The following is a 25139-nucleotide window of genomic DNA, read 5'->3' as shown; positions in this document are numbered from 1 at the left end:
CCCTTAAATTGGCCTTAATCTGATCAGTTTGTCCGTCTCAGCTGACATTTATCCCCAATCAGAGCCGAGGCTCTCCCGAGCTGCTGGATCTCAGTAAATCACCACAAGCAGCAGGTGGGGGGTTTGTCATGTTGTCAACTGAAAATATCAGGACGACCAAGACGCTCATTTCAAGTCTTTAAGTCAGGATTAGCCAAGAAATCGGATTTCCTCTGCGATCTTCTTAAAGTTCCGCCATGCAGATGAACCGGCCGTTGAGTGAAGATCACCAGATCTGCTGCTTTTCAGTTCCGACATTTACAAAATTCAAGAGTGTGAATTTTTTGACGGATGTGTGAAAAAGTGTTGGAACATGGATTTCCATGCTGAGCTGATGAAAAGTAGTCGTTTTATTCTAAATACACTCGTCTCGTTACTGCATCTTGTGATTGATTTGCGCCGCCGACCTTGCAATCGAGCAAGGCCTCGTGAACGCCCCGTGAACGCCCTGTTAATGTCTCGCACACGTCTCGTGAACGCCCTGTGAACGCTCCATGAACTCCTCACACACGCCTCATGAACGCCTTCTTAATGCTTGGTGAACGCCTTGCATACTGAACGCCTCGTGAACGCACGTGAACAGCTCGTGAACACACGTGAATGCCACATGAACGCCCGATGAACACCTCGTGAACGCCCGTGAACGCCCCGTGAACGCCCCGTGAACGCCCCGTGAACGCCCCGTGAACGCCCTGTGAACGCCCCGTGAACGCCCCGTGAACGCCTCGTGAACGCCCCGTGAACGCCTCGGGAACGCCCCGTGAACGCCCCGTGAACGCCTCGTGAACGCCTCGTGAACGCCTCGTGAACGCCTCGTGAATGCCCCGTGAACGCCCCGTGAACGCCCCGTGAACGCCCCGTGAACGCCTCGGGAACGCCCCGTGAACGCCCCGTGAACGCCTCGTGAACGCCCCGCGAACGCCTCGTGAACGCCCCGTGAACGCCTCGTGAACGCCTGTGAACGCCTCGTGAACGCCTGTGAACGCCTCGTGAACGCCTGTGAACGCCCCGTGAACGCCCCGTGAACGCCTCGTGAACGCCTGTGAACGCCCCGTGAACGCCTCGTGAACGCCTGTGAACGCCTCGTGAACACCTCGTGAACGCCCCGTGAACGCCTCGTGAATGCCCGGTGATCGCCCCGTGAACGCCTCATGAACGCCTGTGAACGCCTCGTGAACGCCCCGTGAACGCCCCGTGAATGCCTCATGAACGCCCGTGAACGCCTCGTGAACGCCTCGTGAACGCCTCGGGAACGCCCCGTGAACGCCTCGGGAACGCCCCGTGAACGCCTCGTGAAGGCCTCGTGAAGGCCTCGTGAACGCCCCATGAACGCCCCGTGAACGCCTCGGGAACGCCCCGTGAACGCCCCGTGAACGCCTCGTGAAGGCCTCGTGAAGGCCTCGTGAACGCCCCGTGAACGCCCCGTGAACGCCCCGTGAACGCCTCGTGAACGCCCCGTGAACGCCTCGTGAACGCCCCGTGAACGCCTCGTGAACGCCCCGTGAACGCCCCGTGAACGCCTCGGGAACGCCCCGTGAACACCTCGTGAACGTCCCGTGAACGCCTCGTGAATGCCGCGTGAACGCCTCGTGAACGCCTGTGAACGCCCCGTGAACGCCTCGTGAACGCCTGTGAACGCCTCGTGAATGCCCCGTGAACGCTCGTGAATGCCCGGTGAACGCCCCGTGAACGCCTCATGAATGCCTGTGAACGCCTCGTGAACGCCTGTGAACGCCCCGTGAACGCCTCGTGAACGCCTGTGAACGCCTCGTGAACACCTCGTGAACGCCCCGTGAACGCCTCGTGAATGCCCGGTGATCGCCCCGTGAACGCCTCATGAACGCCTGTGAACGCCTCGTGAACGCCCCGTGAACGCCCCGTGAATGCGTCATGAACGCCCGTGAACGCCTCGTGAACGCCTCGTGAACGCCCCTTGAACGCCTCGGGAACGCCCCGTGAACGCCTCGGGAACGCCCCGTGAACGCCTCGTGAAGGCCTCGTGAAGGCCTCGTGAACGCCCCATGAACGCCCCGTGAACGCCTCGGGAACGCCCCGTGAACGCCCCGTGAACGCCTCGTGAAGGCCTCGTGAAGGCCTCGTGAACGCCCCGTGAACGCCCCGTGAACGCCCCGTGAACGCCTCGTGAACGCCCCGTGAACGCCTCGTGAACGCCCCGTGAACGCCCCGTGAACGCCTCGGGAACGCCCCGTGAACACCTCGTGAACGTCCCGTGAACGCCTCGTGAATGCCGCGTGAACGCCTCGTGAACGCCTGTGAACGCCCCGTGAACGCCTCGTGAACGCCTGTGAACGCCTCGTGAATGCCCCGTGAACGCTCGTGAATGCCCGGTGAACGCCCCGTGAACGCCTCATGAACGCCTGTGAACGCCTCGTGAACGCCTGTGAACGCCCCGTGAACGCCTCGTGAACGCCTGTGAACGCCTCATGAACGCCCGTGAACGCCTCGTGAACGCCCCTTGAACGCCCCGTGAACGCCCCGTGAATGCCTCGTGAACGCCCCGTGAACGCCCCGTGAACGCCTCGGGAACGCCCCGTGAACGCCTCGGGAACGCCCCGTGAACGCCTCGTGAAGGCCTCGTGAACGCCCCATGAACGCCCCGTGAACGCCTCGGGAACGCCCCGTGAACGCCTCGTGAACGCCCCATGAACGCCCCGTGAACGCCTCGGGAACGCCCCGTGAACACCTCGTGAACGTCCCGTGAACACCTCGTGAACGTCCCGTGAACGCCTCGTGAATGCCTCGTGAACGCCTCGTGAACGCCTGTGAACGCCCCGTGAACGCCTCGTGAACGCCTGTGAACGCCTCGTGAATGCCCCGTGAACGCTCGTGAATGCCCGGTGAACGCCCCGTGAACGCCTCGTGAACGCCTGTGAACGCCCCGTGAACGCCTCGTGAACGCCTGTGAACGCCTCGTGAACGCCCCGTGAACGAATCATGAACGCCCGGTGAACGCCACGTGAACACCTCGTGAACGCCTCGTGAACGCCCGTGAATGCCGGTGAACGCCCCGTGATCGCCCCATGTACGTCTCGTGAACGCCCCGTGCACGCCTCCTGAACACCTGGTGAACGCCTCGCACACGCCTCGTGAACGCCTCGCACGCACTTCGTCAACACCACTTGAACGCTTCGTGCACGCCTCAGTGTTTGAAAAGGCAGCCGTATAACAACAACATCTTACTATGTGAATTCAGGCGATTTTAGATTTGGAAACGGGTTTTTAGTGGAGCTTGAGCCCCGGGATGCGGCTGAACTTTCCTCCAGTCGGTTCCTGTTCAGGAACCAGCAGATGACCCGGTCTGCTTACGGATCGTGGTATTGATGATCACAGTTTTACCAGTCAGTGAACTGATCAGTGAAGCACCAGGAAGCCCTCAGATCCCGACAGTTGAGTCCCTCCTGTGGCTGCCTGGTCGGACCGGTCAGGCGTGGCCGGCGTCTCCGTCGGCGCCGGACCCCCGTCGCTTCAACAGCTGCCCGTGCTCACATCGATTAGAGCCGAGCGGCGGAGCGAATCATGAGATCACGGCTTTGCTCATTTGCTTCGATCAGCCAGCGAGGAGCGCGGCAGATTCCCGTGTTCCGGGAAGCTCCGCGTATCGGCGAGACGCTAACGCCGCTGCCAGTCTGAGGAAAATCACTGAAACTCAACATCTTGGTCGGTTACAACAGCGTCTCCAAGGAAACCAGCATCTGTTTCAAAACGCCGTCATGTACACGTGAAACTTCTCTGAAGCTTTCTCTGGAAACAGTTGTGATTAACTACAGGAATTTGTGATTAATCACGTTAAGGAAATGACTCCTTCGACAGTCTTGCTTCCTTGTTTAAAGTCGGTTCAGTTCTTTTGAAGAAATGCTTCCACTGGAATTGTGGGGCATCTTCGTCCTTTTTTACCAGTAAACCACCTCCTCATTTAAAAACGTGAGCGGTAACCTGAAAGAATGATCATGTTTACCAACCTGCTGACAGATACATCATTTTCACGCCACAGAATTTGACTCTTCTGAACACTAAAAGTCGTCTTTCAGAGGTAAATGATGATGTTATTCTGCAGCAAAGCCAGTCTGAAAAGGGACCGAAGTGCTTGATAACAAACGTGAGTGTGGTTTATGCTCCATTTTACTCTCTCCTCTTCAACCTCCAGTGGTTCTCTAAATGCAGCCGTCTCTTTAAGACGCCAATAAATGTGATATTTTGGTGTTTCTGCTGCTTTCGGAGCCTTTTCAAACACCTGTGACCGTCCTCATCCACGCTGTGGTGAATTTCAAAGCACTTAAAAGCTCTCCAGCAGCTCCGAGTCCCAGCAGCAAGACCGGCAGGTGAAAAAATAAAAAAATAAAAATGGGGCTGTTTTTGCTGACAAATCTTTGTGCCGTTTAATCCAACACACCCGGCAGTCGGCGACTGGTACAGTGCGGAGTTATTCTTGTCTGGTCTTGGATGTGAATAACTTTACACTTCAGTTCCTCTCTCGTCAAGCAGAGTCTTTAATCAATCACAAAAATCAATCGTGGCAAACCACTCTGGCATGTGTTTCACCGGGTCGCTCCGCTCCAAGCCCCGGGTTTGTGTGGAGGCAGCAGACGCTCGGTACGGTTCCCACCGCCGCGCCGATCGCCGGTTCCTCCACAAAAGAGTGATTGATCATCGTGAGGAGAGCGGCGGCCGCCGAGATCATCTCCATATCGACCCTCCTCCATGACGACGCCTCAGAAACCCGGCCAATCAGAGTCCAGACGGGGGTGTGTGTGTGTGTGTGTGTGTGTGTGTGTGTGTGTGTGGATCGCTGTGGTGTTGATGAACCAGTTCAGATCCTCGGCAGCGTTCCCGCCTCAGGCCCTTCAGTCTCTCAGCAGCGACGCCATTAGCGGCGGCCACCGGGAGGAAACTCGGAAAAAGTTTCAACTCCAACGTTTTTGTGTCCATAACAGTAAAACGCGTCCAAAACGCTTCCATTTTTCTAGCAGAGCACACCCAAACCACGGTGCAGCGCCTGATGAATGACGACTAAAAGTCTTCCTTGCTGAATATTTAGCTGCTTTCACACTGAAACTAAATAAGGGAGTTACTGGTTTTAGTGTTTATTTCCCTTTCGTTCGGGTTCTTTCTTCAACTACTCCAATTAGATCCAGACTAAAGTACTGGTACGGAAACTTTGTGAACTAATTTGACCTTTTGTGGTCTGTGGCGTCGGATCCGAAGCTGAACTCTCAAAGAAAAGTGGTTCATTAAAGGAGGCCGTTGGGTAACTCGGACACCGGGAGAGAGCCACAGGCTGACGGAGGTCAGGGTGGAGTCGTCTGGAGTCTCCGCCCACGTGGGACTGTTTCCCAGAGACGAGTCCGTCCCAGGCTTTCCTCACATCAGTGTTATTAACACTGAGTGAAATCGACCTGAACGTATTGAAGCTTCTTTTATGTAAACAAGATAACTGACGTGATTATGACAAGAAGACTCGCTCTCTTTAATTCCTCAAGCCCTTGATACCTACCAAGGATATTCTGTTTGAAAAATGCAGCAGATTTTTTATTTTTCCCCACTATCTGTGAAAACCATCGATTCTGTTGAAACTTTGAGGAGCTCGTTTCCGTTCCTGAAACTTAAAAAGCATCAACGTGAGACGGCGACCGCACAGTTTACCAAGTTCCTTCCTTTATCGTCGTGTTTTGTCCACTCAAACCCTGATCAGGCGCCACACATCGATTAATGAATTCAGAATGACATGAAAAAAAGGGATTATTTGTGATTAATTCACAAGAAATATGGAGTTAACTGAAGTAACAGTTTTAAAGCGTTTTTAAATGACAACGGTTTGAAGTAAAGCTAGAAAACTTCTGTAGCGTTTTGTGAGTCTGTTTCCACGACAACGCCGCTCGAAGTCACTGAAGCCGCAACACTGGCTTTCCGTCTCCATGGAAACGGGGAATGCTGCTGGTGCGCCTGTGCACCGCGGCTGTAGTATGATAGTGTTTTCTGTATGCAGCATTAGAAGAACGGCAGCGGCTCACTGCGGCGTTTCTGCAGTTTCTGCGGTTTCCGTGGAAACCCACGTTGTTTTCACACAGTAGCCTAACCCGAACAAGATGCATTTCCACCTGAAACATTACCGTCTAAATGGATCCTTGAGGACGTGACAGAACAAATAAAAGGAGAAACTGCGAAGCTCACAGACATTAGCACCGTCTTCTGAAGTGATTCCATCTAAAACCACTTCAGCCTGATCACACGTCATGGCCTGACGTCCTGTTTTCCCCAATAAAGAGTTTTTTACTGGAGATCTGCTCTCCGGGCCGCTGAGAACAACGATACACTGTGAAAAATGTACAATCTAAATCTTCAGAAAGACAAAGGGACTCATCCTGTATTAGAAAAACCAAGTTAGCTCCCATTTTTAACCTTTTTCAGCGTTCAGACACATCTTCCTAATCTGATTAGAGTCTCGCTTAACCTTCCGTTTGGCCTCCATCTGGATGAAGGAGGCCCAGCAGGACCTGCAGGTTCCGTCTGGATTTGATAATTTACCTTAAAGGAAGTAAACAGGAAGTTCACACTGAGCATTACTTTCAGATTGTGTTGAATTATGATGGACTAAATCATTTTAAGCACTCTGTACTCGGCGTAAAGTTTCAACTAATCCTGATAAATTTACAAACTTTGAAAAATATATGTATGGTGTTGCCTTCGGTACAGTCAGCTTGTTTTATTTTAGTGTATTTCTCACTACACTGATAAAAATGTCCTACTAGTCTGTTTTAAAAAAATACGGTCACTTAGTTTTATTTATTTGTTAATCAATCAAGCTGTAAAAAATCTGTTTTTTAGTTTCACTTTTACTTTAATATTTGATGTATTTGTTTAAAGATGCCAACTTGAATTTTTATTGTTGATTTGGCAGATTCAGTTAAGTTAAGTTTACTTCTCCTCAGATTATTTTTTCCAGTGTACCTCATTTAAAATGGAGTTAAATCCTCAAAACAAAAACAAACAAACAAACAAAAAAAAATCCCCCTGCTATTTTTTTTTTTTTTTTTTTCAGGGGATCTTTAGGTTTGACGGGTTTTGGAGACATTGATCTGCTGATCAGGTTTCTGTCATCAGACCAGGGGCTGCGTTTCCTCTTCTGAACGCCATGGTGTGTGTGTGTGTGTGTGTGTGTGTGTGTGTGTGTGTGTGTGTGTGTGTGTGTGTGTGTGTGTGTGTGTGTGTGTGGCCCTGGCCCGCTCGCCCGGCGTCAGGGAGTCGTGATGAGCTGAACTCGCCGTGCGGTTCCTCCCGGTTTCTCCTCCGCTGTATAAAATCAGTCCTGTGGAATAATTGAGCGGCGCTGATGCGGATCAATAAAAAGCATCGGAGGCCGGTGGAGCGAGACGGGAGGCGGTAATCTGTCTGCCGGTAGTCAAAGAGGAGGGGATCACACACACACACACACACACACACACGCACACACACACTCTGTTAGGATTATATGGGCCCCTCTAATCTCTCCGGCTCTCTAACTTCCTGCCCTGCAGCCAATCAGAGCTCCTCGTCCCTCCGGCTGCCGTTAGGGGTTTTAGGTGACGAGCCGTTAATGAAAGCTTCATTTCAGGAACTGGGAAAAGCTTTTCAGAGCTCTGGAAGTGTTTCAGTCCGCCGTCAAACCCCCCCAATGTGCTCCAGAAAGAGATCCACATCAACAGCAGTACGTGTATTCATAAGGGCTGTCAGAGTTAATCCCATTAACTGCGAATAAATAATCTAGGGATGACTAAAGATGAGCTTTTTTTTTTAACTGTGATTAATCACATAATCTTCAGGCTTTTTTCAGTTTGAAAACTATATTTTTAGCAAAGACATTGCATTAAGTTGGTCTGCATGGCGCTTTATTTTGAAATTAAATCCAACCATGTGGAAGAGGAAATTCTTTCTGTTTGATTCGCGATCAAGGCGCTCTGGTCCGAACTCAGAAACTTCAACGACTTTAAAGTCAGCTTCAGAACCGCCGCTTTGGGCTGATGGACACTTCACGTTCTGGACTGAAAACTGACTTCAAATGAAAAACAACACAGTTCAAACACTGAAATTCAAAGCGTGATTAATCATGAGTAACTGTGGTAATGATGTGATTAATCGTGATTAAAAAATCTCTGTCTATCTATATGAATTAATGCTATGTTAAATGAATTCCAACATGATTGCAGTAGCTTTAGAGAGATGTAGCAACAGCAGCCAGTGATGTGAGGAGTGTTTCTCTGGCTTTGTTCACTCAGAAGGTCCTAATTGATCCGTTATTGAACTCTGACGCGCCGTTGGCCGTTCCAGCGTCGTTAGACGTGTTTCTATCAGATTCTTCCTCGGCGTCGCCTTGACGCGTCTGGACTGGATTAACTCCTCTAATCTGGTTCAGCCGGAGCGCTGAACGGCCGGGGAAGCGGAGAAGCCGTCAAGTCGTCATTAGATGTTTTTTTTCCTCCTCTGAAACGGAGCATGATGGGAGTACGTGGCCTACATTAGCATCTCGCCGCCGCTGTCACTCGTCTGGGCGCGACTGGCAGGATGCGGCGCTGCGCCTGTCAAACCCGCCGATCCGGGCCGCTTCCTGTCAGCCTGTCACCGCCGGCGGATTCCGATTCGCCTCTCGCAGGTTGAACCCGCCGCTGTTTGATGACGCCGCGGTGCGGCGCGGGACGGATGCCGTTTGATTCTTTTGACGGGACAAATGACAGGATGCCAGAGCGAGCCGGGCTCCCTGTAATGTGCCGTTTGTTGAATTATATATTCCCCAAAACGTGGCGGCGCCGCCTCCCTCCCGATGAGCTGATTGAGTGCTTCGTTGGAGATTAGCGGCCCGGCTAGTTGTTGCTGGCCCGCCGCTCGTCACGCCGGTGTATATTTATCTGCTGCACATTTCATCAAGCTATATTTAGGCGTCACTTCGCTCGGCCCCTCTTCTTTTCCTTTCTCTCCTTCCTGTCCTGATGACAGCGGTAGAAGAACGCCGCTCGCGGTTTTACCGAGCCGCTGCTCGTCTGCCGCTGTTTCTTCCTCCACTCAGCTCGTCTCGCGGTGAACAGCGGAGAAATGATGGAGGAACAGTCATGAGTCACGGCGGTCCTGAGCCGGGACTCGGACTCGGACTGGTTTCGCTGTCCTGCCTGCAGCTGTCAGCGTTTTGGGAGAAAAGCTCTCAGTTTGCAGATTTTCTTTCTGTTTGCTGCGTTTTTACTGAATTAAAGTCTTGGTGATGAAGAGCGCCGTGCAGCATGGCTGCCATCCGTCCAGAGTGGCGATCCAACACGGCCGTCCCTCTGGGAATCGAGCGAGCCGGAGAGCTTTCCTCGTCGGTAACGAGTGCTGTTAGTAACCCAGATCTGCCGCTCTGCGTCTTCTGGAGTTCAGGAGGATGTTTGAGCTGCCGGAGAACAACGCATGTTTGTTCCTCCTGAAAGGAGAACGTCGGCTGGAACTCCAGCTGGCAAACCGTCAGACGCCGCCGCTTCATTATAGAGCCGGAGCCGCGGGGACGAGGCGCCGGATCACTCGGTGTTCTCTCCCTCCCGAGCTGCCGGTTCTGATTCTGCCGACGGCCGGGTTGATGTGTTCGGTGGTGAACGGAGGCTGACGAGGCGACGTGGCGTCGACTCGGTGTTCGCTGATCGTTTGGCTGATGGAGGATGAATTAGACTTCATGGCGTTCATAAAAACTTGGATCAGCAAGTAGCTAAAGTGTAGTGGGAGCCCGTCAGTCAGGCTAAAGCAGGGTTCTGCAGCCTTTATGAGCAAAAGAACCGTTTCAGTGACGTTCAGTCAAGTCCAGCAGTTCTGGAGCCATAAAGAACCTTTAACCTTTAAAACGAGGCGGATGCAGCTCAGGAAGCTTCAAACAGAACTAGATCTTATGAAGCATTCGTGAAGTTTAAACTCCAGTTCAGAACAGAACATTTTAATACATTGAACCAGTTTTTGTTCCTGATTTTAGCAGGTTTTTTTCCTCTTTTCAAGCTTTTTTGTTTTGTTGTTTTTGTCTTTTTTGTCACCACTTTGTTACCTCTTTTTAAACAGTTTTGTTTGCTTTTTCCTGCAATATTTCTTTTTTTTTTTTTTGCTACAAATTGTAGACATTTTAAGTTTTTTAAGCACTTCTATCTTTTTTTTCCCCATTTCGTGTGGTTTCAGCTATTTTTCCCAAATTTACTTTGAACCTTTTTTGAATCTCTTTTGAGCGAAGAGTGAATCATATCATAATTATTTAAAGATAAGTTCAACGTTTTGGCTTCATAGAGCCACTACAGAGGGACTGAAGAGCCACACGTGGCCCCACAGCCGCAGGTTGAACACCCCTGGGTCAAAAGAAGGACGGACGGGATCTCCATCTTTTCAGTTAACTTCAGCAGTGAGACTCTGGTTCTTTTACCGGCTGAGAAAAGCTCAGGCGGCTCCACATAGCGGTGAAATCCATGGCAGCTCGATCTGCGACCAGCCGGGTTAAACATCAGACTGGCAGCCGGCGAGACGGAAGCCTGGACAGACGGCGGCCAGAGCTGAAAGTGGCGTCCATAAAACACTTATTAACGCACTAAACTGCAGTGTCGATGAAATAAGAGGTTTTACAATCCCGGGTTCCAAGCTTCACTCCGCCCAGCAGCGTTGTTCAGCTCCGCTCCTCCCGACTGTAACGCCAGGAATGAGAGTTTTATGATCACCTGAGAGCGTCTTTCTTCATTTGCAGCGCCGCGACGAGAACAGCTGCTAAAAGTCGGGCGGCGGTAAACAGTCTGAGATTCCTCACCGGGGAAACAGAAGCGAGCGGAGAGAACAAACACTCCACGCCGCTCCCGCCTAATTCAACAGGACGGCCGACAACAACATTAAGATAGTGAGAAATGAAACCGCAGCGTATTTTCCAATAAAAGCGAACAGGATCGCAGAGAGCAGGAGACGGCCCAAAAAATAGAAAATGACAAAACTAAATTGAAATAGCGTTCAGCAGCAGCACAGCGGCGCCTCGTAAACATGCTTTATTTCCATAAAGCTTGGCTGGGGCTCAAAACGCTGCAAACACACACACACACACACACACACACACACACACACACACACACACAGCAGCCCTCGGCTGTTTGATGAAGGGGGCGAAGCACAAAAGCTATGGCTTCTAATACTCACCATCATCAATCTCCTGCATGGACAAATATGGTTCTACTGTATGTGGACACACACACACACACACACACACACACACACACACACACACACACACACACACACACACACACACACACACACACACACAGGTGCCATGTTTTGCCCATTTACTTCAGTGAAGTCAGACATTTAATATAAATTTAGTTGTGGTTGTTTTATGGATTTCTCCAATTTGAGCCTGTTTAAAGCTGAAAATAGTTTTTCTTTTAATTTGTGGCTCTAAAGGGGATTTTAATGAACACCCCCCCCCCACCACCCCACCACCCCAAGAAAAACCAAATAAAACAAAGCGAAAACACGTGATCCTTCGGTAGTTACTGCTTCTGGATGTGCTGCATGTCGATGCGTGAGTGCTCTGGTTCCAGCAGGACTGGTAGGAACCTGGTCTCAGGACCTGGTCTCAGGACTGAAGCTGAGCTTTAGACCACAGACACACGTTGTCGTGACACTCGGCCTCTGATTGGCTCGTCAGCCCTCATGTTGGACGGCAAACATCAACATCAACCAATCAGAGGCAGAGCAGAGCGGGTCGTGGCTTCGTCATCCTAGATGACGAAAAAAGTCATCATGACCCGCAGTGCATCGTGGGGGATCTGGGAGTGGATGTGAAGTAATGCTGACTGGAAGATAACCAGCGGGGAAGCAACACACCCAGGCTCAGGGAGAACATGCAAACTCTGCAGCAGCTTCAAATCAACGTTTCGGTGGATGTAGGGAGCGAAGCTCAGTGTGTTTTCTTCTGGTTGCCTCTCTCTCCCTCTCTCTCCCTCTCTCCCTCCCTCTCTCCCTCTCTCTCTCTCTCTCTCTCTCTCTCTCTCTTCCAGCCTCTTTCCTTCCCGTCTCTTTCCCTCCGTTTACCTCTCCCCCCTCCTCCTCGCTTACTCACTAATTCAATCACTCTCTCGTTCACACACCTTCCCTCGGCTGAGTTATCCCCCACAGACACACACACTCTATTACCCAAGATGCACTGCCCCGCCGTGCGCCTGCCTTTTCATTGGCCAATAAAACAACCTGAGCTTTATGGCTCCACCGATTCCGAGTACATCAACTATCGGCAGGAGGGGGGGAGCGAGGACACAGTGGAGAGAGAGGAGAGAGAAAAATCGACAAGTGTGGAAAGAAAATCCTTGGAAAACGGAAAAAAGAAGAGAAAAAATGTAAGGAGTGATGAAAGTGGGGGAGATAGAGGAGAGAAGAATGAGCGGTGGAGATGTGTGCAGAGAGATGGAGGGAGAGAGTGAAGCCCATGAAAGTATAGAGAGCCGTTCATGACTTATAAAATAACAGCCGTCGATGTGCAAAGCAAAACTGCAGCGTGGATGAAATAGACGAGGTTTTATTGTTCCAGCCCCCAAGTCCCCGCCTGAATAAAGAGCTATTGATCCGCCATGTTTTATTCAGCCGGCCCGGGCCGGCGCTCGGGCCGCCGCCGCCGCCGCCGCCTGTCGGCTGAAGGTTTTGTCCCCGGGTCCTCGGTCTCCTGGAGGGCCCCGGGCCGCCGCTGTCCCCGGGTCTCCGGGTCCTCGGTCTCCTGGAGGGCCCCGGGCCGCCGCTGTCCCCGGGTCTCCGGTCCTCGGTCCCCCGGCGCTCCCTTCTGTCTGAGCTGCAGCGGGGAAGAAAACTTCTGATGGCTTCACTGTGGAAGCTCGGCGGCAGTCAGGACGATCGGTCAGAAACAAACCGAGGAGCACCTCTTCGTTCCGCTCGCCGCCGGTCCAGACCGCAGCGGCGTCCGTCCGGAGGACGGCGAGAGTCCTCGGGTTGAACCGAAGCTTTTTTGTGAGAACAGTGTGAGAATCGGCTGCAGGGGAAACCGGAGGACGGATCCAGAGGGGGGCCCGGAGGCCAGGAGGGTCTCCCGGGGGCATTGATTGGTGAGGAGGGGGAAGGGGGCGGGGCTAAGCAACAGCGGCTGACTGCTTTAGAAAGGCAGGACCTTAAGACGCCAGGAGAAAAGACGTCCTGGTGGAGGACAGACGGAGCTCGTCCTTCATGTTGGACTGATCACATGAGTCCAACTTGCTTTCTTTTGTCCCGCAATGTTGCGTTCCTTCCACTCCTCCTCCTCCTCCTCCTTCCTCCTCCTCCTCCTCCTCCTCCTCCTCCTCCTCCTCCTCCTCCTCCTCCTTCTCCTCCTCCTCCTCCTCCTCCTCCTCCTCCTCCTCCTCCTTCCTCCTCCTCCTCCTCCTCCTCCTCCTCCTCCTTCTCCTCCTCCTCCTCCTCCTCCTCCTCCTCCTCCTCCTCCTCCTCCTCCTTCCTCCTCCTCCTCCTCCTCCTTCCTCCTCCTCCTCCTCCTCCTCCTCCTCCTCCTTCTCCTCCTCCTCCTCCTCCTCCTCCTCCTCCTCCTCCTCCTCCTCCTCCTTCCTCCTCCTCCTCCTCCTTCTCCTCCTCCTCCTCCTCCTCCTCCTCCTCCTCCTCCTCCTTCCTCCTCCTCCTCCTCCTCCTCTTCAGTGAACACTCCTCTCCAGCCCTCTCCATCACTTCTTTTCTCTGCTGTTCTTATTAAACTCCAGAGAACATTTATTCTAAAGAACCAGAGGAGTTGAATCCAGACCATGAGGACCTCCTCCTGCTGCCGTTTCCTCTCCATGCTGGTGTTCTGTGCTGCAGCTTCGATGTTTCTCCTCTGGTTGTGTTTCCCGTCGTCTCCACTCGCTCCTCTCATGTTTGCATGTTCTCCCCGCTCGCCTCCACAGTCCTGAAGCAGCGTTTCCTCTGGACTCACGGCTGCAGGAGAGGATGTGAGGGACGGACCGTTGTTTCCTGAGATCTTCTGAGATCTCCTCAGCTGGTGGTGAAGCGGCATGACAGGCGGGCGGGCGGGCGGCTCATCCTGTTTGGTGGTAGATTTCATTTGGCAGTAAAGAAAACCACCTTCGGTTTGAAACTGAAGCTTCCAAGAATGTAATTATGTCTGCCGAGAGTCTCTGACAAAAGCCGTTTAAAGGCCATTAGCTCAACAGTAATGTGATAAAATAAATAAAGTTAATTCCACAACTGTAACTGACACGAGCGCTCCACCATGTGTGAGGAATTATAAATATGAAAAATACACAATATACTGCATGTATGTGTTATTATTACTTTAAATTAAATGATTTTTTAAATGCTGCTTTCAGTAATGTAATAAATGTTATTACATTATTGATGTAGGTGTAATTACATTATTGACTCGGCTGTTTTATTAAGCGATTGCAAAGTTACCACAAAAACATAAAATACCCAAAATAATTGTGTCATTGGAGGGCTATCGATTAGTGCTTGATGCTTTCCTGAGTTTTGAAGTGGAGCCTGATGTGAGTTCTGCTCAGAGAATCTCCACCGTTCATGTTTTCTTTACCACAAAGCTGCGACTGCTGCCGGTCAAACAAGCCTCCTCCCGCTCCGCCGCCGCCGCCGCCGCCCGCCTCTGTTTGCTGTTTTTCACTCAGAGGCTGGAAGACAAACAGAAACACGGCGAGGCCATGTCACACACACACACACACACACACACTCCAGCTCAAAGTGCTGCAAAGTGTTTGGGCAAGAGCTGCTATTAATGTGCTTTTCCCACCAGTCAATATTCCTTTGTACCGACTGTCATTCACAGTGACAGCTGTCCTCCAGTGTGTGTGTGTGTGTGTGTGTGTGTGTGTGTGTGTGTGTGTGTGTGTGTGTGTGTGTGTGTGTGTGTGTGTGTGTGTCATTGACGGTCCTGCAGTGTGGAAACTCGCCGGGAGCAACCGTACGGCAGACATTGACGGTTCTTTTAACAGACGGCCTATCGAAGCGTTCTCCGCCGGTTGCGGCGGCCGCGGGTCAATCTGCTCGATTAGTTCCGGCCTCACGGCGGCGATCCTGGAGAGCGACGGACTGACAGTAAAGACACAACCGCGCCGGATCCACCTGATATTTAACGGTTTCAGCGGCGCTGATTGATTTTTCTGGATGTGTTCGGGCGACGGAGCCGTCAGCTGAGGCGCTTCCACCCCGCTGCAGCTGAAACCTGTTCTCCTCTCCGTCCAGATCACCTACAAGGCTCTGAGCTCGCTGGACCCCAGCGCCGACCTGACCACCCAGAGGGGGCGGGTGTTCAAGCTGAGGAACGAGACGCACCACCTGTTCGTGGGCCTCTACCCGGGAACCACCTACTTCTTCACCCTCAAGGCCTCCACCAACAAGGGCTTCGGCCCCCCCGTCACCACGCGCATCAGCACCAAGATCGCAGGTACGCCTCGGTCCGGACTTCATCAGATGTTCTTCAGAAGCCTTGGAAGGCAGAATCCAGCTGTTTCCAGCTGAATCTCGTGTTCAGGCTGCAGAGTTTCTGAGTTGAAGTCTCTGGTGGATCCGTTTCCCGGGCCGACCGGAGCAAAGTGCGTCTGATGTGACGTCTGATGTGTCGTCAGTGTTAGAATCTGTCAACACGGCGGTGACCTTTCCACTGAACCACCGCTCCATCATCCGCTCCAACCTCAACAAGAGGAGAGAGAAACATAGCAGGACCGTCTCGCACCCCCAAATGTCACGCCATCGCCAGTCTGCATTATCTCAGCGAGGTTTGAATCAAACGCTGCAGGCAGAAGCGGAGAGATGGGTGGACAGAGGAGGGGGACGGGCTGGGGTCAAGGGTCGAGCCTAAATGCCAGATCCTGGATCTCCTTACAAAAAGGAGGTGTTGAGGGAAATGTGATTGTGGGTCTGGGAGCAAGACGTATGTCCGTCTGGAAAGGCCAGGGCCGTCAGCTGGAAAAGCTTCCATTGACATCAGATCAGGGTTCATCATGACGAGCTTTACATCACCAGACCGTACGATCAGGGACTCCAAGGTCTTGGACCCTTAAAGTCTTGGTCTCGGTCTTGGGATGCTCTGGTCTCGGTCCTGGATCGAGTTAGGTGGTCTTTTCAGGACTAAGCTATACTGTGATTTGGTTTTCTGGAGGATGTATTGTGAGGAGAAACAATGGAAGAACCTGCCAGTCCGTACTGAGGGCAGAAATAACCCTCGCCTTCACAGAAGAGTAGAATTCTGAAGTAGTGAGAAGTTCAGAGACGAGTTCAGATCCACACGTGCTTCATACGTCCAGATATTTGATAAAAAACAGGCTGCCGTCGTTCTGCTGCTGTAATTCAGCCTCGTCTTCTTCTGTCTGTCCCGGCCGCCGCCTCGGTCTCTCCTGACGTCTTGGTGTTTTCCTGCATAATGAACGACCTTCCGGAGTTCCACAGGAGCTGCTGCGTCTGCCTAATGCGTGTGAATAAATCGCCTCTCGACTTGTCCGTCAGCTCCCATGATGCCCGAGTACGAATCGGAGGCTCCGCTCAACGAGACGGAGACCACCATCACCGTCCTGCTGAAGCCCGCCCAGTCCCGGGGAGCGCCCATCAGGTAAGGCCCGTCCTCTGCAGGCTCCGCCCCCCCAAAGCTCTGAGTCGCTTCACTTTCCCGGCGTGTTCCTGGAGGCGCTCTTTGAAAACTATTAGTCTCTCTCACCAAGCGGTCCAGTCGGTATGCACAGGAAGTTAGAATGGCCTCCTTTTCTTCTTCTTCTGCTTTTTTTGGGAAAACATTCAGCAACAGTCAGATGGAGACTTTCAGCCTGTCAAGCCGCTCCTGCTCATCGCAGACCGGATCAGTGACGGTCTCAAGAAACAGAATCGGCGCGTTGCAGACAGCAGCTAATTCATTCCTTCTCTCTGTTCTTTTTTATTAATTAAAAGTTCTCTTTGAACGCCGTCTCGTCCTTTTAATTGGCGCAGGACGGAACATTATTGCCGCACGCCTCCAGGGAGGCACGGCTGCTCGCAGAATATATCTGGCTTCAGTTTGAGACGGGAGGAAATGAATCTGGGAGCGTGAGCGACGGTCAGCGCTTCAGTGTTTCTGTAAATCCTGGAAGGGATCTCAGCCCGTCATGTGTTCGCCTGCCTGCGAGCGTCACCTGTTGGGAGTGAAACAGGAAGAAGGATCTGCTGGATGAAGCGCCTGACAATGAGTCGCGCAGCGCTGTTAGTTTGCTCTTATTCTGAAAGGATCAGAACGCAAGAAGTTTAACTTAATGGCAAAAAAAAAAAAAAAACAGCATAGAAGTAAAACACACACACACAAATTAGTGTTTATGGCAAAAATTTGTGTTTTGTGGCCACAACTTCATATTTTCTGATAGTAATTACTTTTTTTATGGATACAAAGTGGTATTATGGGGCACAAATTAGTGTTTTATGTTTTTAAAAAAATTATATTTTGTGGCCTTAACTTTATATTTTCTGGAGTTTTTTATAGATTCAAAGTAATATCTTGTGGCCACAGTTTAGTATTTTAAGCTACACATTTGTATTTTGAGGTGAAAAAAGTGTTTTTTTGCCACAAATTAGCATTTTATTAAAAAAAAAAAAAAACGGGGGGGGGGGGCATTTTGTTTTTAATTTTCTGCTTTCTTTATATAATTTTTGTTTTAATTTATTTTTATGTTTTTATGATACGCAGTATTTTGTAGGTACAAATTAGTATTTTATTTTATTTAAAAAAAAATGTGGCCACAACATTTTATTTTCTGGATCAAAAAGTAGGTTTTTTTTTTTTTTTTTTGGTTTTTTTAAGGATAAAAAGTAATGTTTTGTGGCCTCAATTTAGTATTTTATGATGTACATTTGTATTTTATGCTGAAAAAAGTATGTTGTGCCACAAATTAGTATTTTATTTAGAAAATATGTATTTTGTAGCCAACTTTATATTTTATTTATACAAATTATTTTATTATGAAGACGAAATGGTATTTCTTGGCCACAGTTTATATTTTATGGAAACAAAAGAGGTTTTTGATGATAGATTAGTATTTTGTGGCCACAAAATAGTATTTTATGGCACAATTTTGTATTCTGTGGTCCAAACTTTATATTTTCAGGATACATTTTTTTTTATCAATCTGTTTTTTTTTTTCCAAACTTCTTAAGTTTTTTTTTTTTTTTTTTTGTCACAAATTATTATTTCATGGCAAGGATTAAGCATTTTGTGGGCACATTTTATTGTATTTCAGCCACAAATGAGTTTTTTTGAGTCTCAAAATACTAATTTGTGGCCAAGAAATGCTGTTAAAGTTCAATACCACGAACGTCTTCATGCCCACGTCAGAAAATCACCAAATGCAACGCAGATACATTTTCCAAACACACGAACGTATGTGACCACGAAGAAGTCAGTACACACACACACACACACACTCCCCTTTCTGCTCCGCATGTTCTCCCTGAAAACTGATTTAGAAACAAATATTTCACCAGGAGAGAGAGAGAGAGAGAGAGAGAGAGAGAGAGAGAGAGAGAGAGAGAGACTCATCTTTGGTCATCAGCAATTATCTTCCCTGAAAGCTGCCAGACGGGAGCCGGCAGTAATTGGCGGCGGCCTCCTCCACAGAAACATACATCTCCCTAATTGCGTGTAATTGTGAAGCGAGTTCTCGGCGTGGAGGACGGAGGTAATTGCGGAGGGCCGCTGCGTTTGTCCCGACCGCTGAAGGAGCCCTCAGCCATTCATGAAGCCTCTCGGAGCATAATGGAGGCACACACACACACACACACACACACACAGACCTGCATTCAAGTGCATAAACACACCTCTACACACACGAGGACGTGCGCACCTGTTCGCCGGAGCGACACCTGTGGACTCGGATCGATTCCTGGTCACTCCCTCGCTTTTCCATTCCTTCCCTTTAATTCCTGCTCGGCAGCAGAATCAGCTCAGCCTCGACCCGCAGCTGCTTTGTTAGCAACTTAGCTGCAATTTGCTTCAGAACTATTTGAAACCGCGGCCCTCAGAATGAATTATCCTCTTTTTTTTTCTCTCTCTTTTTTTTTTTTAAAGAAAACGACGGGCGCTTTTCTGTCTGCTAATGCGTGCATTAAGAGTGTGAATAAAAGCACTCTGGAGGGAAACAGTGCGGCAGACAGGCTCAACACTGCAGGCTTTTATCAAACATTACATTGAATTTCACATCTTCAACCCCGCAGCTCAGGAGCAAGCACTGATTAAGGTTTCATCAACTCAAAATCTTTCTTATGGCAACAAAATGTCGATCCGTGGTCAAATATTTCTATTTCTTTTCCTCTAATTGGGATTTTGTGGCCACAGATGAATGTTCGTGGTCTTCAGTGAGTGATTTGTAGCCACAAGTTAACTTTCCGTGTTCTCAAAATCCTGCTTTGTAGCCACAAATTTGTCTTTAATGGCCTCAAATTTGATTATTATGGAATCAAATCAGGGTTTCGTGGCCCTGAGCTGAGGGTGTAGACGGGTGGCGCGGCGAGCTGGACAGCGGCTGACCGTCCGGGCGTTTCTGTCGTTCCAGCTCCTACCAGCTGGTGGTGAAGGAGGAGCGGAAGTCCAAGACGCGCCGCGCCGCCTCCGAGGCGCCCGACTGCTTCTCGGCGCCCGTCGGCTTCCGCAACGCCTCGGCCCTGGACTCGCCGTACTACATGGCGGCGGAGCTGCCGCCGTCCGGCCTGGCGGCGGCGCTGCCCTTCACCGTGGGCGACAACAAGAGCTACGGCGGCTTCTGGAACCCGCCGCTGTCACCCGCCAAGAGCTACAGCATCTACTACCAGGCCATGAGCCGAGCCAACGGGGTGAGTCTCCGCCTGTGAAACGTCCCCAGGCCAGTGTTATCCTGCGTGTTTTTCCAAACGCCCCCTGGTGGCGGGGCAGTTTGACGGCGTCACTGACGTCTCAGCAGCTGCAGCAGATGTTTGGTACATTTCTCTGTGTTTCACGGCAGAGGGTTTCGTTCAGAGCAGCTTCCTGTTGAGGTTTTCTCATTTTCTGAAGTAAGTTTAGCAAAAATGTGGATTTTCCTGATGAAGACAAACCTAAAGTTTAAGGTTAGTATGGCACCTTTCACCGGTTGGGCTCCCTCAGGATGGATTCCTGGTTAGATTTTGGAAGGTTGTAGGTGTCTGGTGAACTCTGACCTCGGCTGAGGTGCAGCAGGATTTACATAAAGAGTCTTGATCCGAAAGATCTGGACGTTCGGCGCCAGGTCGTTGGAAAAAAAAAACCTCCCTGTGGGAATCTACACTTCTGTTTGCTGCCCTCTTCGTCTGATAATCACCAATACCCCCCCCCCCCCCCCCCCCCCCCCCCCCACACACACACACACACACACACGCACACGCACACGCACAGTCTTGTATTTCTATCCTTGTGGGGACCGTCCATTGACTCCCATTCATGTCTAGCCCCTAACCCTGACCCTTACCCTAACCCTAACCCACACCACAACAAAGCCTAACCCTAAAGAAATGTTTTTGCACTTTTACTTTTTTCAGTAACAACAACATGGTCAAGAAAACACTGTTTCTCCTACTTAGGACCGGAAAAAGGTCCCCACAAGGCACGTCGTTCCACGTTTTGCTATCCTTGTGGGGACATTTGGCCCCGACAAGGATAGAAATACAAGAACGCACATGCACACACACACACACACACACACACACACACACACACACCTCAGCTCGGCTTTTGGATCTGGGTAATACGACGAACTCCTGCGAGGGTTGTTTTAATTTTCCACCGCCGTAACCACAGAAACGAGCGAGCTGGCGGCCGCCGTGATGCAATATCCTCCTCCAGAAGGCAGATTTCCCACAATGCACTCACACAGAAAGGCTGGCTGTGTGTGTGTGTGTGTGTGTGTGTGTGTGTGTGTGTGTGTGTGTGTGTCGGGGGGGGTTTCTCGCATGACTGAGCAACTGCAACTGTGAGAGGATGAGTCTGCATTTAAAAGTGTGAGTGATTGTTGTGATGAGTGTGTGTGTGTGTGTGTGTGTGTGTGTGTCCCTGCGCCGTCGCTGGAGCCCAGATGATTCGATCAGGAAGCCAGGCATTAAAAAGAGAGAGAGAATGGATGATTCTCCCTCCTCTGCTTGTGTTTTTTATTTCCTGCCTCTGAAGCGTCAGAACTCTTCAGCTGCTTTAATTGAATTGATTTTTTTTTTCTGTCCTCAGTGTGTTGAATGTCATCCTCAGCTCACAGATTCTAATAAACCAGAATCTATTAATTCTCAGGAATTTAAATTATGATTCCCTTCATCTGTATTGAGCCACATGTTGAGTTGGTCTCAGAGTTTGAATGAAACCTTTCAGACCACGACTCTCCTCTCAACCTGCCACTTCCTCACTGATTTACCTTTGTTTACATTTAACCAACATCTGCATTTACTTTTTCACTTATTTTAATTTACTTTTCCCCAAAATTATTTATTGAAATGTTGAGTTACCTGTTAACTTTCAGATTTTTTATGATACTCATATTCTTCATTTCTTATGTTTATTTAACGTCCAGATCTATTTACTCATTTACTGACCTGCTTATGTTGTCATGTTGTCATGACCTATTCACTCACTTCCTCTGTTTGCTCACTCACTCACTGACTCACTCTCTCACTCACTCTCTCTTCTGTCACATTAGAATAGTTTACCGTCTGGTTTCACTCCATCATTGAGTGAAGTTTCAGTCAGCAGCTGATCGTTTGTCGCTCGGGGATTAGAGTTATCTGCCTCCCTCACAAAGTGCCGTCATTTCTTTAATTTCTTTGCCGTCAGTCATTTTCGCAGAGTAGCTCTGTCTCTCTCTCTCTCTCTCTCTCTCTCTCTCTCTCTCTCCCTCCTCATGTTGGAAGGAAGCTCCTCATTTCCATTTTAGAGGACTTGGCTGATTTGTGGTGGTTTGATCCGATGGATGAAAGTCTGTGTTCTCCTTCTCCGCCTGTCTGAGATAATCCTCCGTCCTCTGAGCTCTACCTGTCCATCAGGGAGGACGTCTCTCCTCCGTCCTCTGAGCTCTACCTGTCCATCAGGGAGGACGTCTCTCCTCCGTTTCCTCTGTTTTCCCTCCATCCCTCCGCTGTCCGGCTTGCCTCCATTTTCTGATGTTTTATTTTTCCCGTTCATACGGCCGTGTTTTCAGCTGAAAACTCAAAACCTTTGTAGCGTCTCGAGTGTGTTTACACGACGGCGCTGCTCCGAGTCAGTGAAAACGCAGCTTTGTCTCCATGGAAATGAGGGAAATGGAACTTTTCTGGAACGCCGATACTCTGAATGTGCAGTAAATGGTTTTTCTCCACAGACTATATGAACTTTACTGATATAGAAATAAAGATTGATTGATTGATGAGCAGCAGCAGCTTTGGCCTCCAGAGCGTCTCAACTCCGACTCCACGTTCTCCTGGACCTGGTAGTTTTAGACTCCGCCCACAAAAACGTTGTTCGTCCACAACGCAGCGCTTTAGAAACCGGAAAACGGCGTCGTTTTGAGAACCGGTTCCACGGTGGAGAAATCTGAAAAACTCGACACCTCAACGTTGATGGGTTTTTTTTCAGTGTTTCTGGAAACAGGAAACTGTCTTGAACCAAAAAAAGTACAAAAATGTTCAGTTTTCATTGGAAACGTTGTCATGGAAACACCGTTAAATTTCACTGCCGTGTAGTTCCGTTGACAACACCAAATGATTTCTGTGTTTTTGCGTCCAAATGTAATTGAAAAACAACGGGGAACGCACGTTCACCGGCGGCGAAAATCCCGGCGGCGCGTCAGACGCGTTTATGCGGCGTGTCGGGCCATTCTGGCGTCGGCGGCGCGTTTTTTGCGTCCGAAGCTGAAGTTGGGAAATCTGAACTTTTGACGCAGCGTTTTTGCGGCAAACCAATCGGAGAGCGTCTCCATGGTGACGTAGGTCAGGGGGCGGGGCCGGGGAAAGCCTCACTCATCCTGCTGCAGCTCCTGGAGCGAACGGTGAAACTCACCAAACTCCGACCGCCTCTGGAGAATATCGTGCTCCCGGCACGGCGAACTGTCCGCCGACGGCGTCGCTGTCTGGCTTTATTAAGCAAATACCACTCGCTCAACAGGGTTAGCCATGATGCTAAGCTAACACAGGAAATAAGGCCGGAAGCCCCGCCTTCCCACCACAGACACATGGACTCGTCGTGTTGAGTGTCGTCGGGGGACCGGCGCTGTTCAGCGTCAGACCTCAAAACTGACGTGCGTTCAACTTCTCGCAGTTTTGCGTTTTTTGGTGCAAAACGCGCTCGGTGTGAACGCGGCTTTACTCTCCAGCTGAAGACTCGTTCTTCCTCTATTCTCACAAGTTCTTCGTCTTCTCTAGTTTTTTATCCTCTTTTTCTTTTTCTCACTCATGTCTTTACTACCTGTACATGTCGTTTTTTCCATTTACCTCCCTGCTCTGTTCTTTTTATCATCCCCGGGTGGCATCAGCCTCATGTCAGTCTCTCATCTCTCATCATTGTGCCAATTAGTCGACGCCGTGCACAATGAAAATACTCACCAACGGCAATCTTGATGTCTCTCTCGATGTCATGTGATGAAACACACACACACACACACACACACACACACACACACACACACACACACACACCCCACCCACATTAAAGTCAAACACACACGCAGACTAGAACAAAGTGCCTGCGGCTGTGAGTAAGGAAAGTAAGTGTGAGAGTGATGTGGGACTCTGGGACGAGGGAAGACGGTGGGAGGGGGAATAAAAGTCTAAAAAGAGCGAAAGAGACATTAAAGAAGATATATGACTGGAGGCGAAGCTGGAAGCCGGCGGGGATGAAGAGAGGAACGAGGGAGAGGAGAGGGGAGGGGAGGGGAGGTAAAGGGGGACGTAGCATCAATCTGTCCCTGAACTGTCTCAACAGGCGTCTTCCACCGAGGTTTTTAGATGTGACGCTCTCAGCTTTTAAGAACCGGCGACCCATCAAACCACCGCAGCAGGAAGTGGGGTCAGATACAGAGCTTCAGATTCAGCAGGACACTGTTACATTTTCAGGGTTTCCTGAAACCTGAAACTTTTCTGAAACACCGTGGTGTGATCAGGGTCCCGATCTGCTCCTATTGCCTCCCAGCAGCATTCAGCAGCCTCTCTTGATCGTCCCCAGAGCTGTTCGGAGTGAACAGGCGGAGAGTGACGGAGTGGACGGGATGGAGGCACCGCCTCCTAACTCGTCTCCTCACACAGAGGCATTAGTTAAATGGAGAAAATACAGAGGGAATTCACGGTCCAGCGGCGGAATCGGAGGTTTTTAGACTTAAAAGGAGGCGGAGGAGAGCGACGGGAGAGGAGGAATCGTCGGAGGGGAAAGACGAGACGAGGAGGAAGACGAAGGCGCCGAGAAATGGGGCGAGAAATGGCAGAAAACAAAAGGAGAGGGTGACACACACGGAGAATCGCGCCCTGCTGCAGCCAGACACCTTTTCCTGACAAGTAAAAAGCCTCAGGGGTTGGCCAAGCCACTCTGACAATCACCGTCATTCACCAGCACACACACACACACACACACACACACACACACACACACACACACACGCATTACGCCACAAGCAAGCCTCGGAGTGCAGATTGTGGAGGTTGTAGAAGAGTGACGGAGGAAGATTTTTACCAACTGACAGTCGCTGTCAGTCAAGATGCACTCAGAAGACTGGAAAATCCATGAACGCACCGTCAGAGGTGTGTGTGTGTGTGTGTGTGTGTGTGTATGTATGTGTGTGTGTGTGTGTGTGTGTGTGCTCTCCTTACTTTGTGGCGCCTGATCCTCTTCATGCTCGTCTCGCTCAGAGTAACTCCTCAGTAGAAAGTGTGCTTTCAGCCTGTGGCTGTATGAATAGTGTGTTTTAACACCAGGACATGTGGAGATGTTCTGTTTTTGATCATCAGGACTTGCTGAACTGTTGTGAGCTGTGTGATCCGTACAGAACGGTCACGGTTCTCGGTTCCAGGTCTTCAATTTGGAAAATGACCTCTTCTCGGATCTCAGTGTTTTAACAAGCATCAAATTCTAAAATCACTACTTTCAAGGTCAAGAGAATGTTTTCTTGTCTCCCTAAGGGCCT

At 50.3% G+C, this 25139-nt stretch overlaps 1 protein-coding gene across 9 annotated transcripts in view; it reads left to right on the top strand.

Annotated features, from left to right (window-relative positions):
- The window catches only part of ptprt (protein tyrosine phosphatase receptor type T), a 279550-nt gene that overhangs the window by 141211 nt on the left and 113200 nt on the right, over positions 1-25139 (top strand). For all 9 annotated transcript variants that reach the window (XM_030091481.1, XM_030091480.1, XM_030091479.1 and 6 more), the window contains exons 12-14: positions 15253-15454; positions 16513-16615; positions 19575-19851. In XM_030091481.1, the coding sequence (XP_029947341.1) occupies positions 15253-15454; positions 16513-16615; positions 19575-19851 (582 nt within the window). The remainder of the gene's footprint in view (positions 1-15252; positions 15455-16512; positions 16616-19574; positions 19852-25139) is intronic.

Source organism: Salarias fasciatus, chromosome 5, assembly GCF_902148845.1.
Source record: "Salarias fasciatus chromosome 5, fSalaFa1.1, whole genome shotgun sequence".
Taxonomy (NCBI): domain Eukaryota; kingdom Metazoa; phylum Chordata; class Actinopteri; order Blenniiformes; family Blenniidae; genus Salarias; species Salarias fasciatus.
The sequence above is the reverse complement of the archived record's forward strand: the minus strand, read 5'-3'. Positions and strand labels throughout refer to the sequence as shown.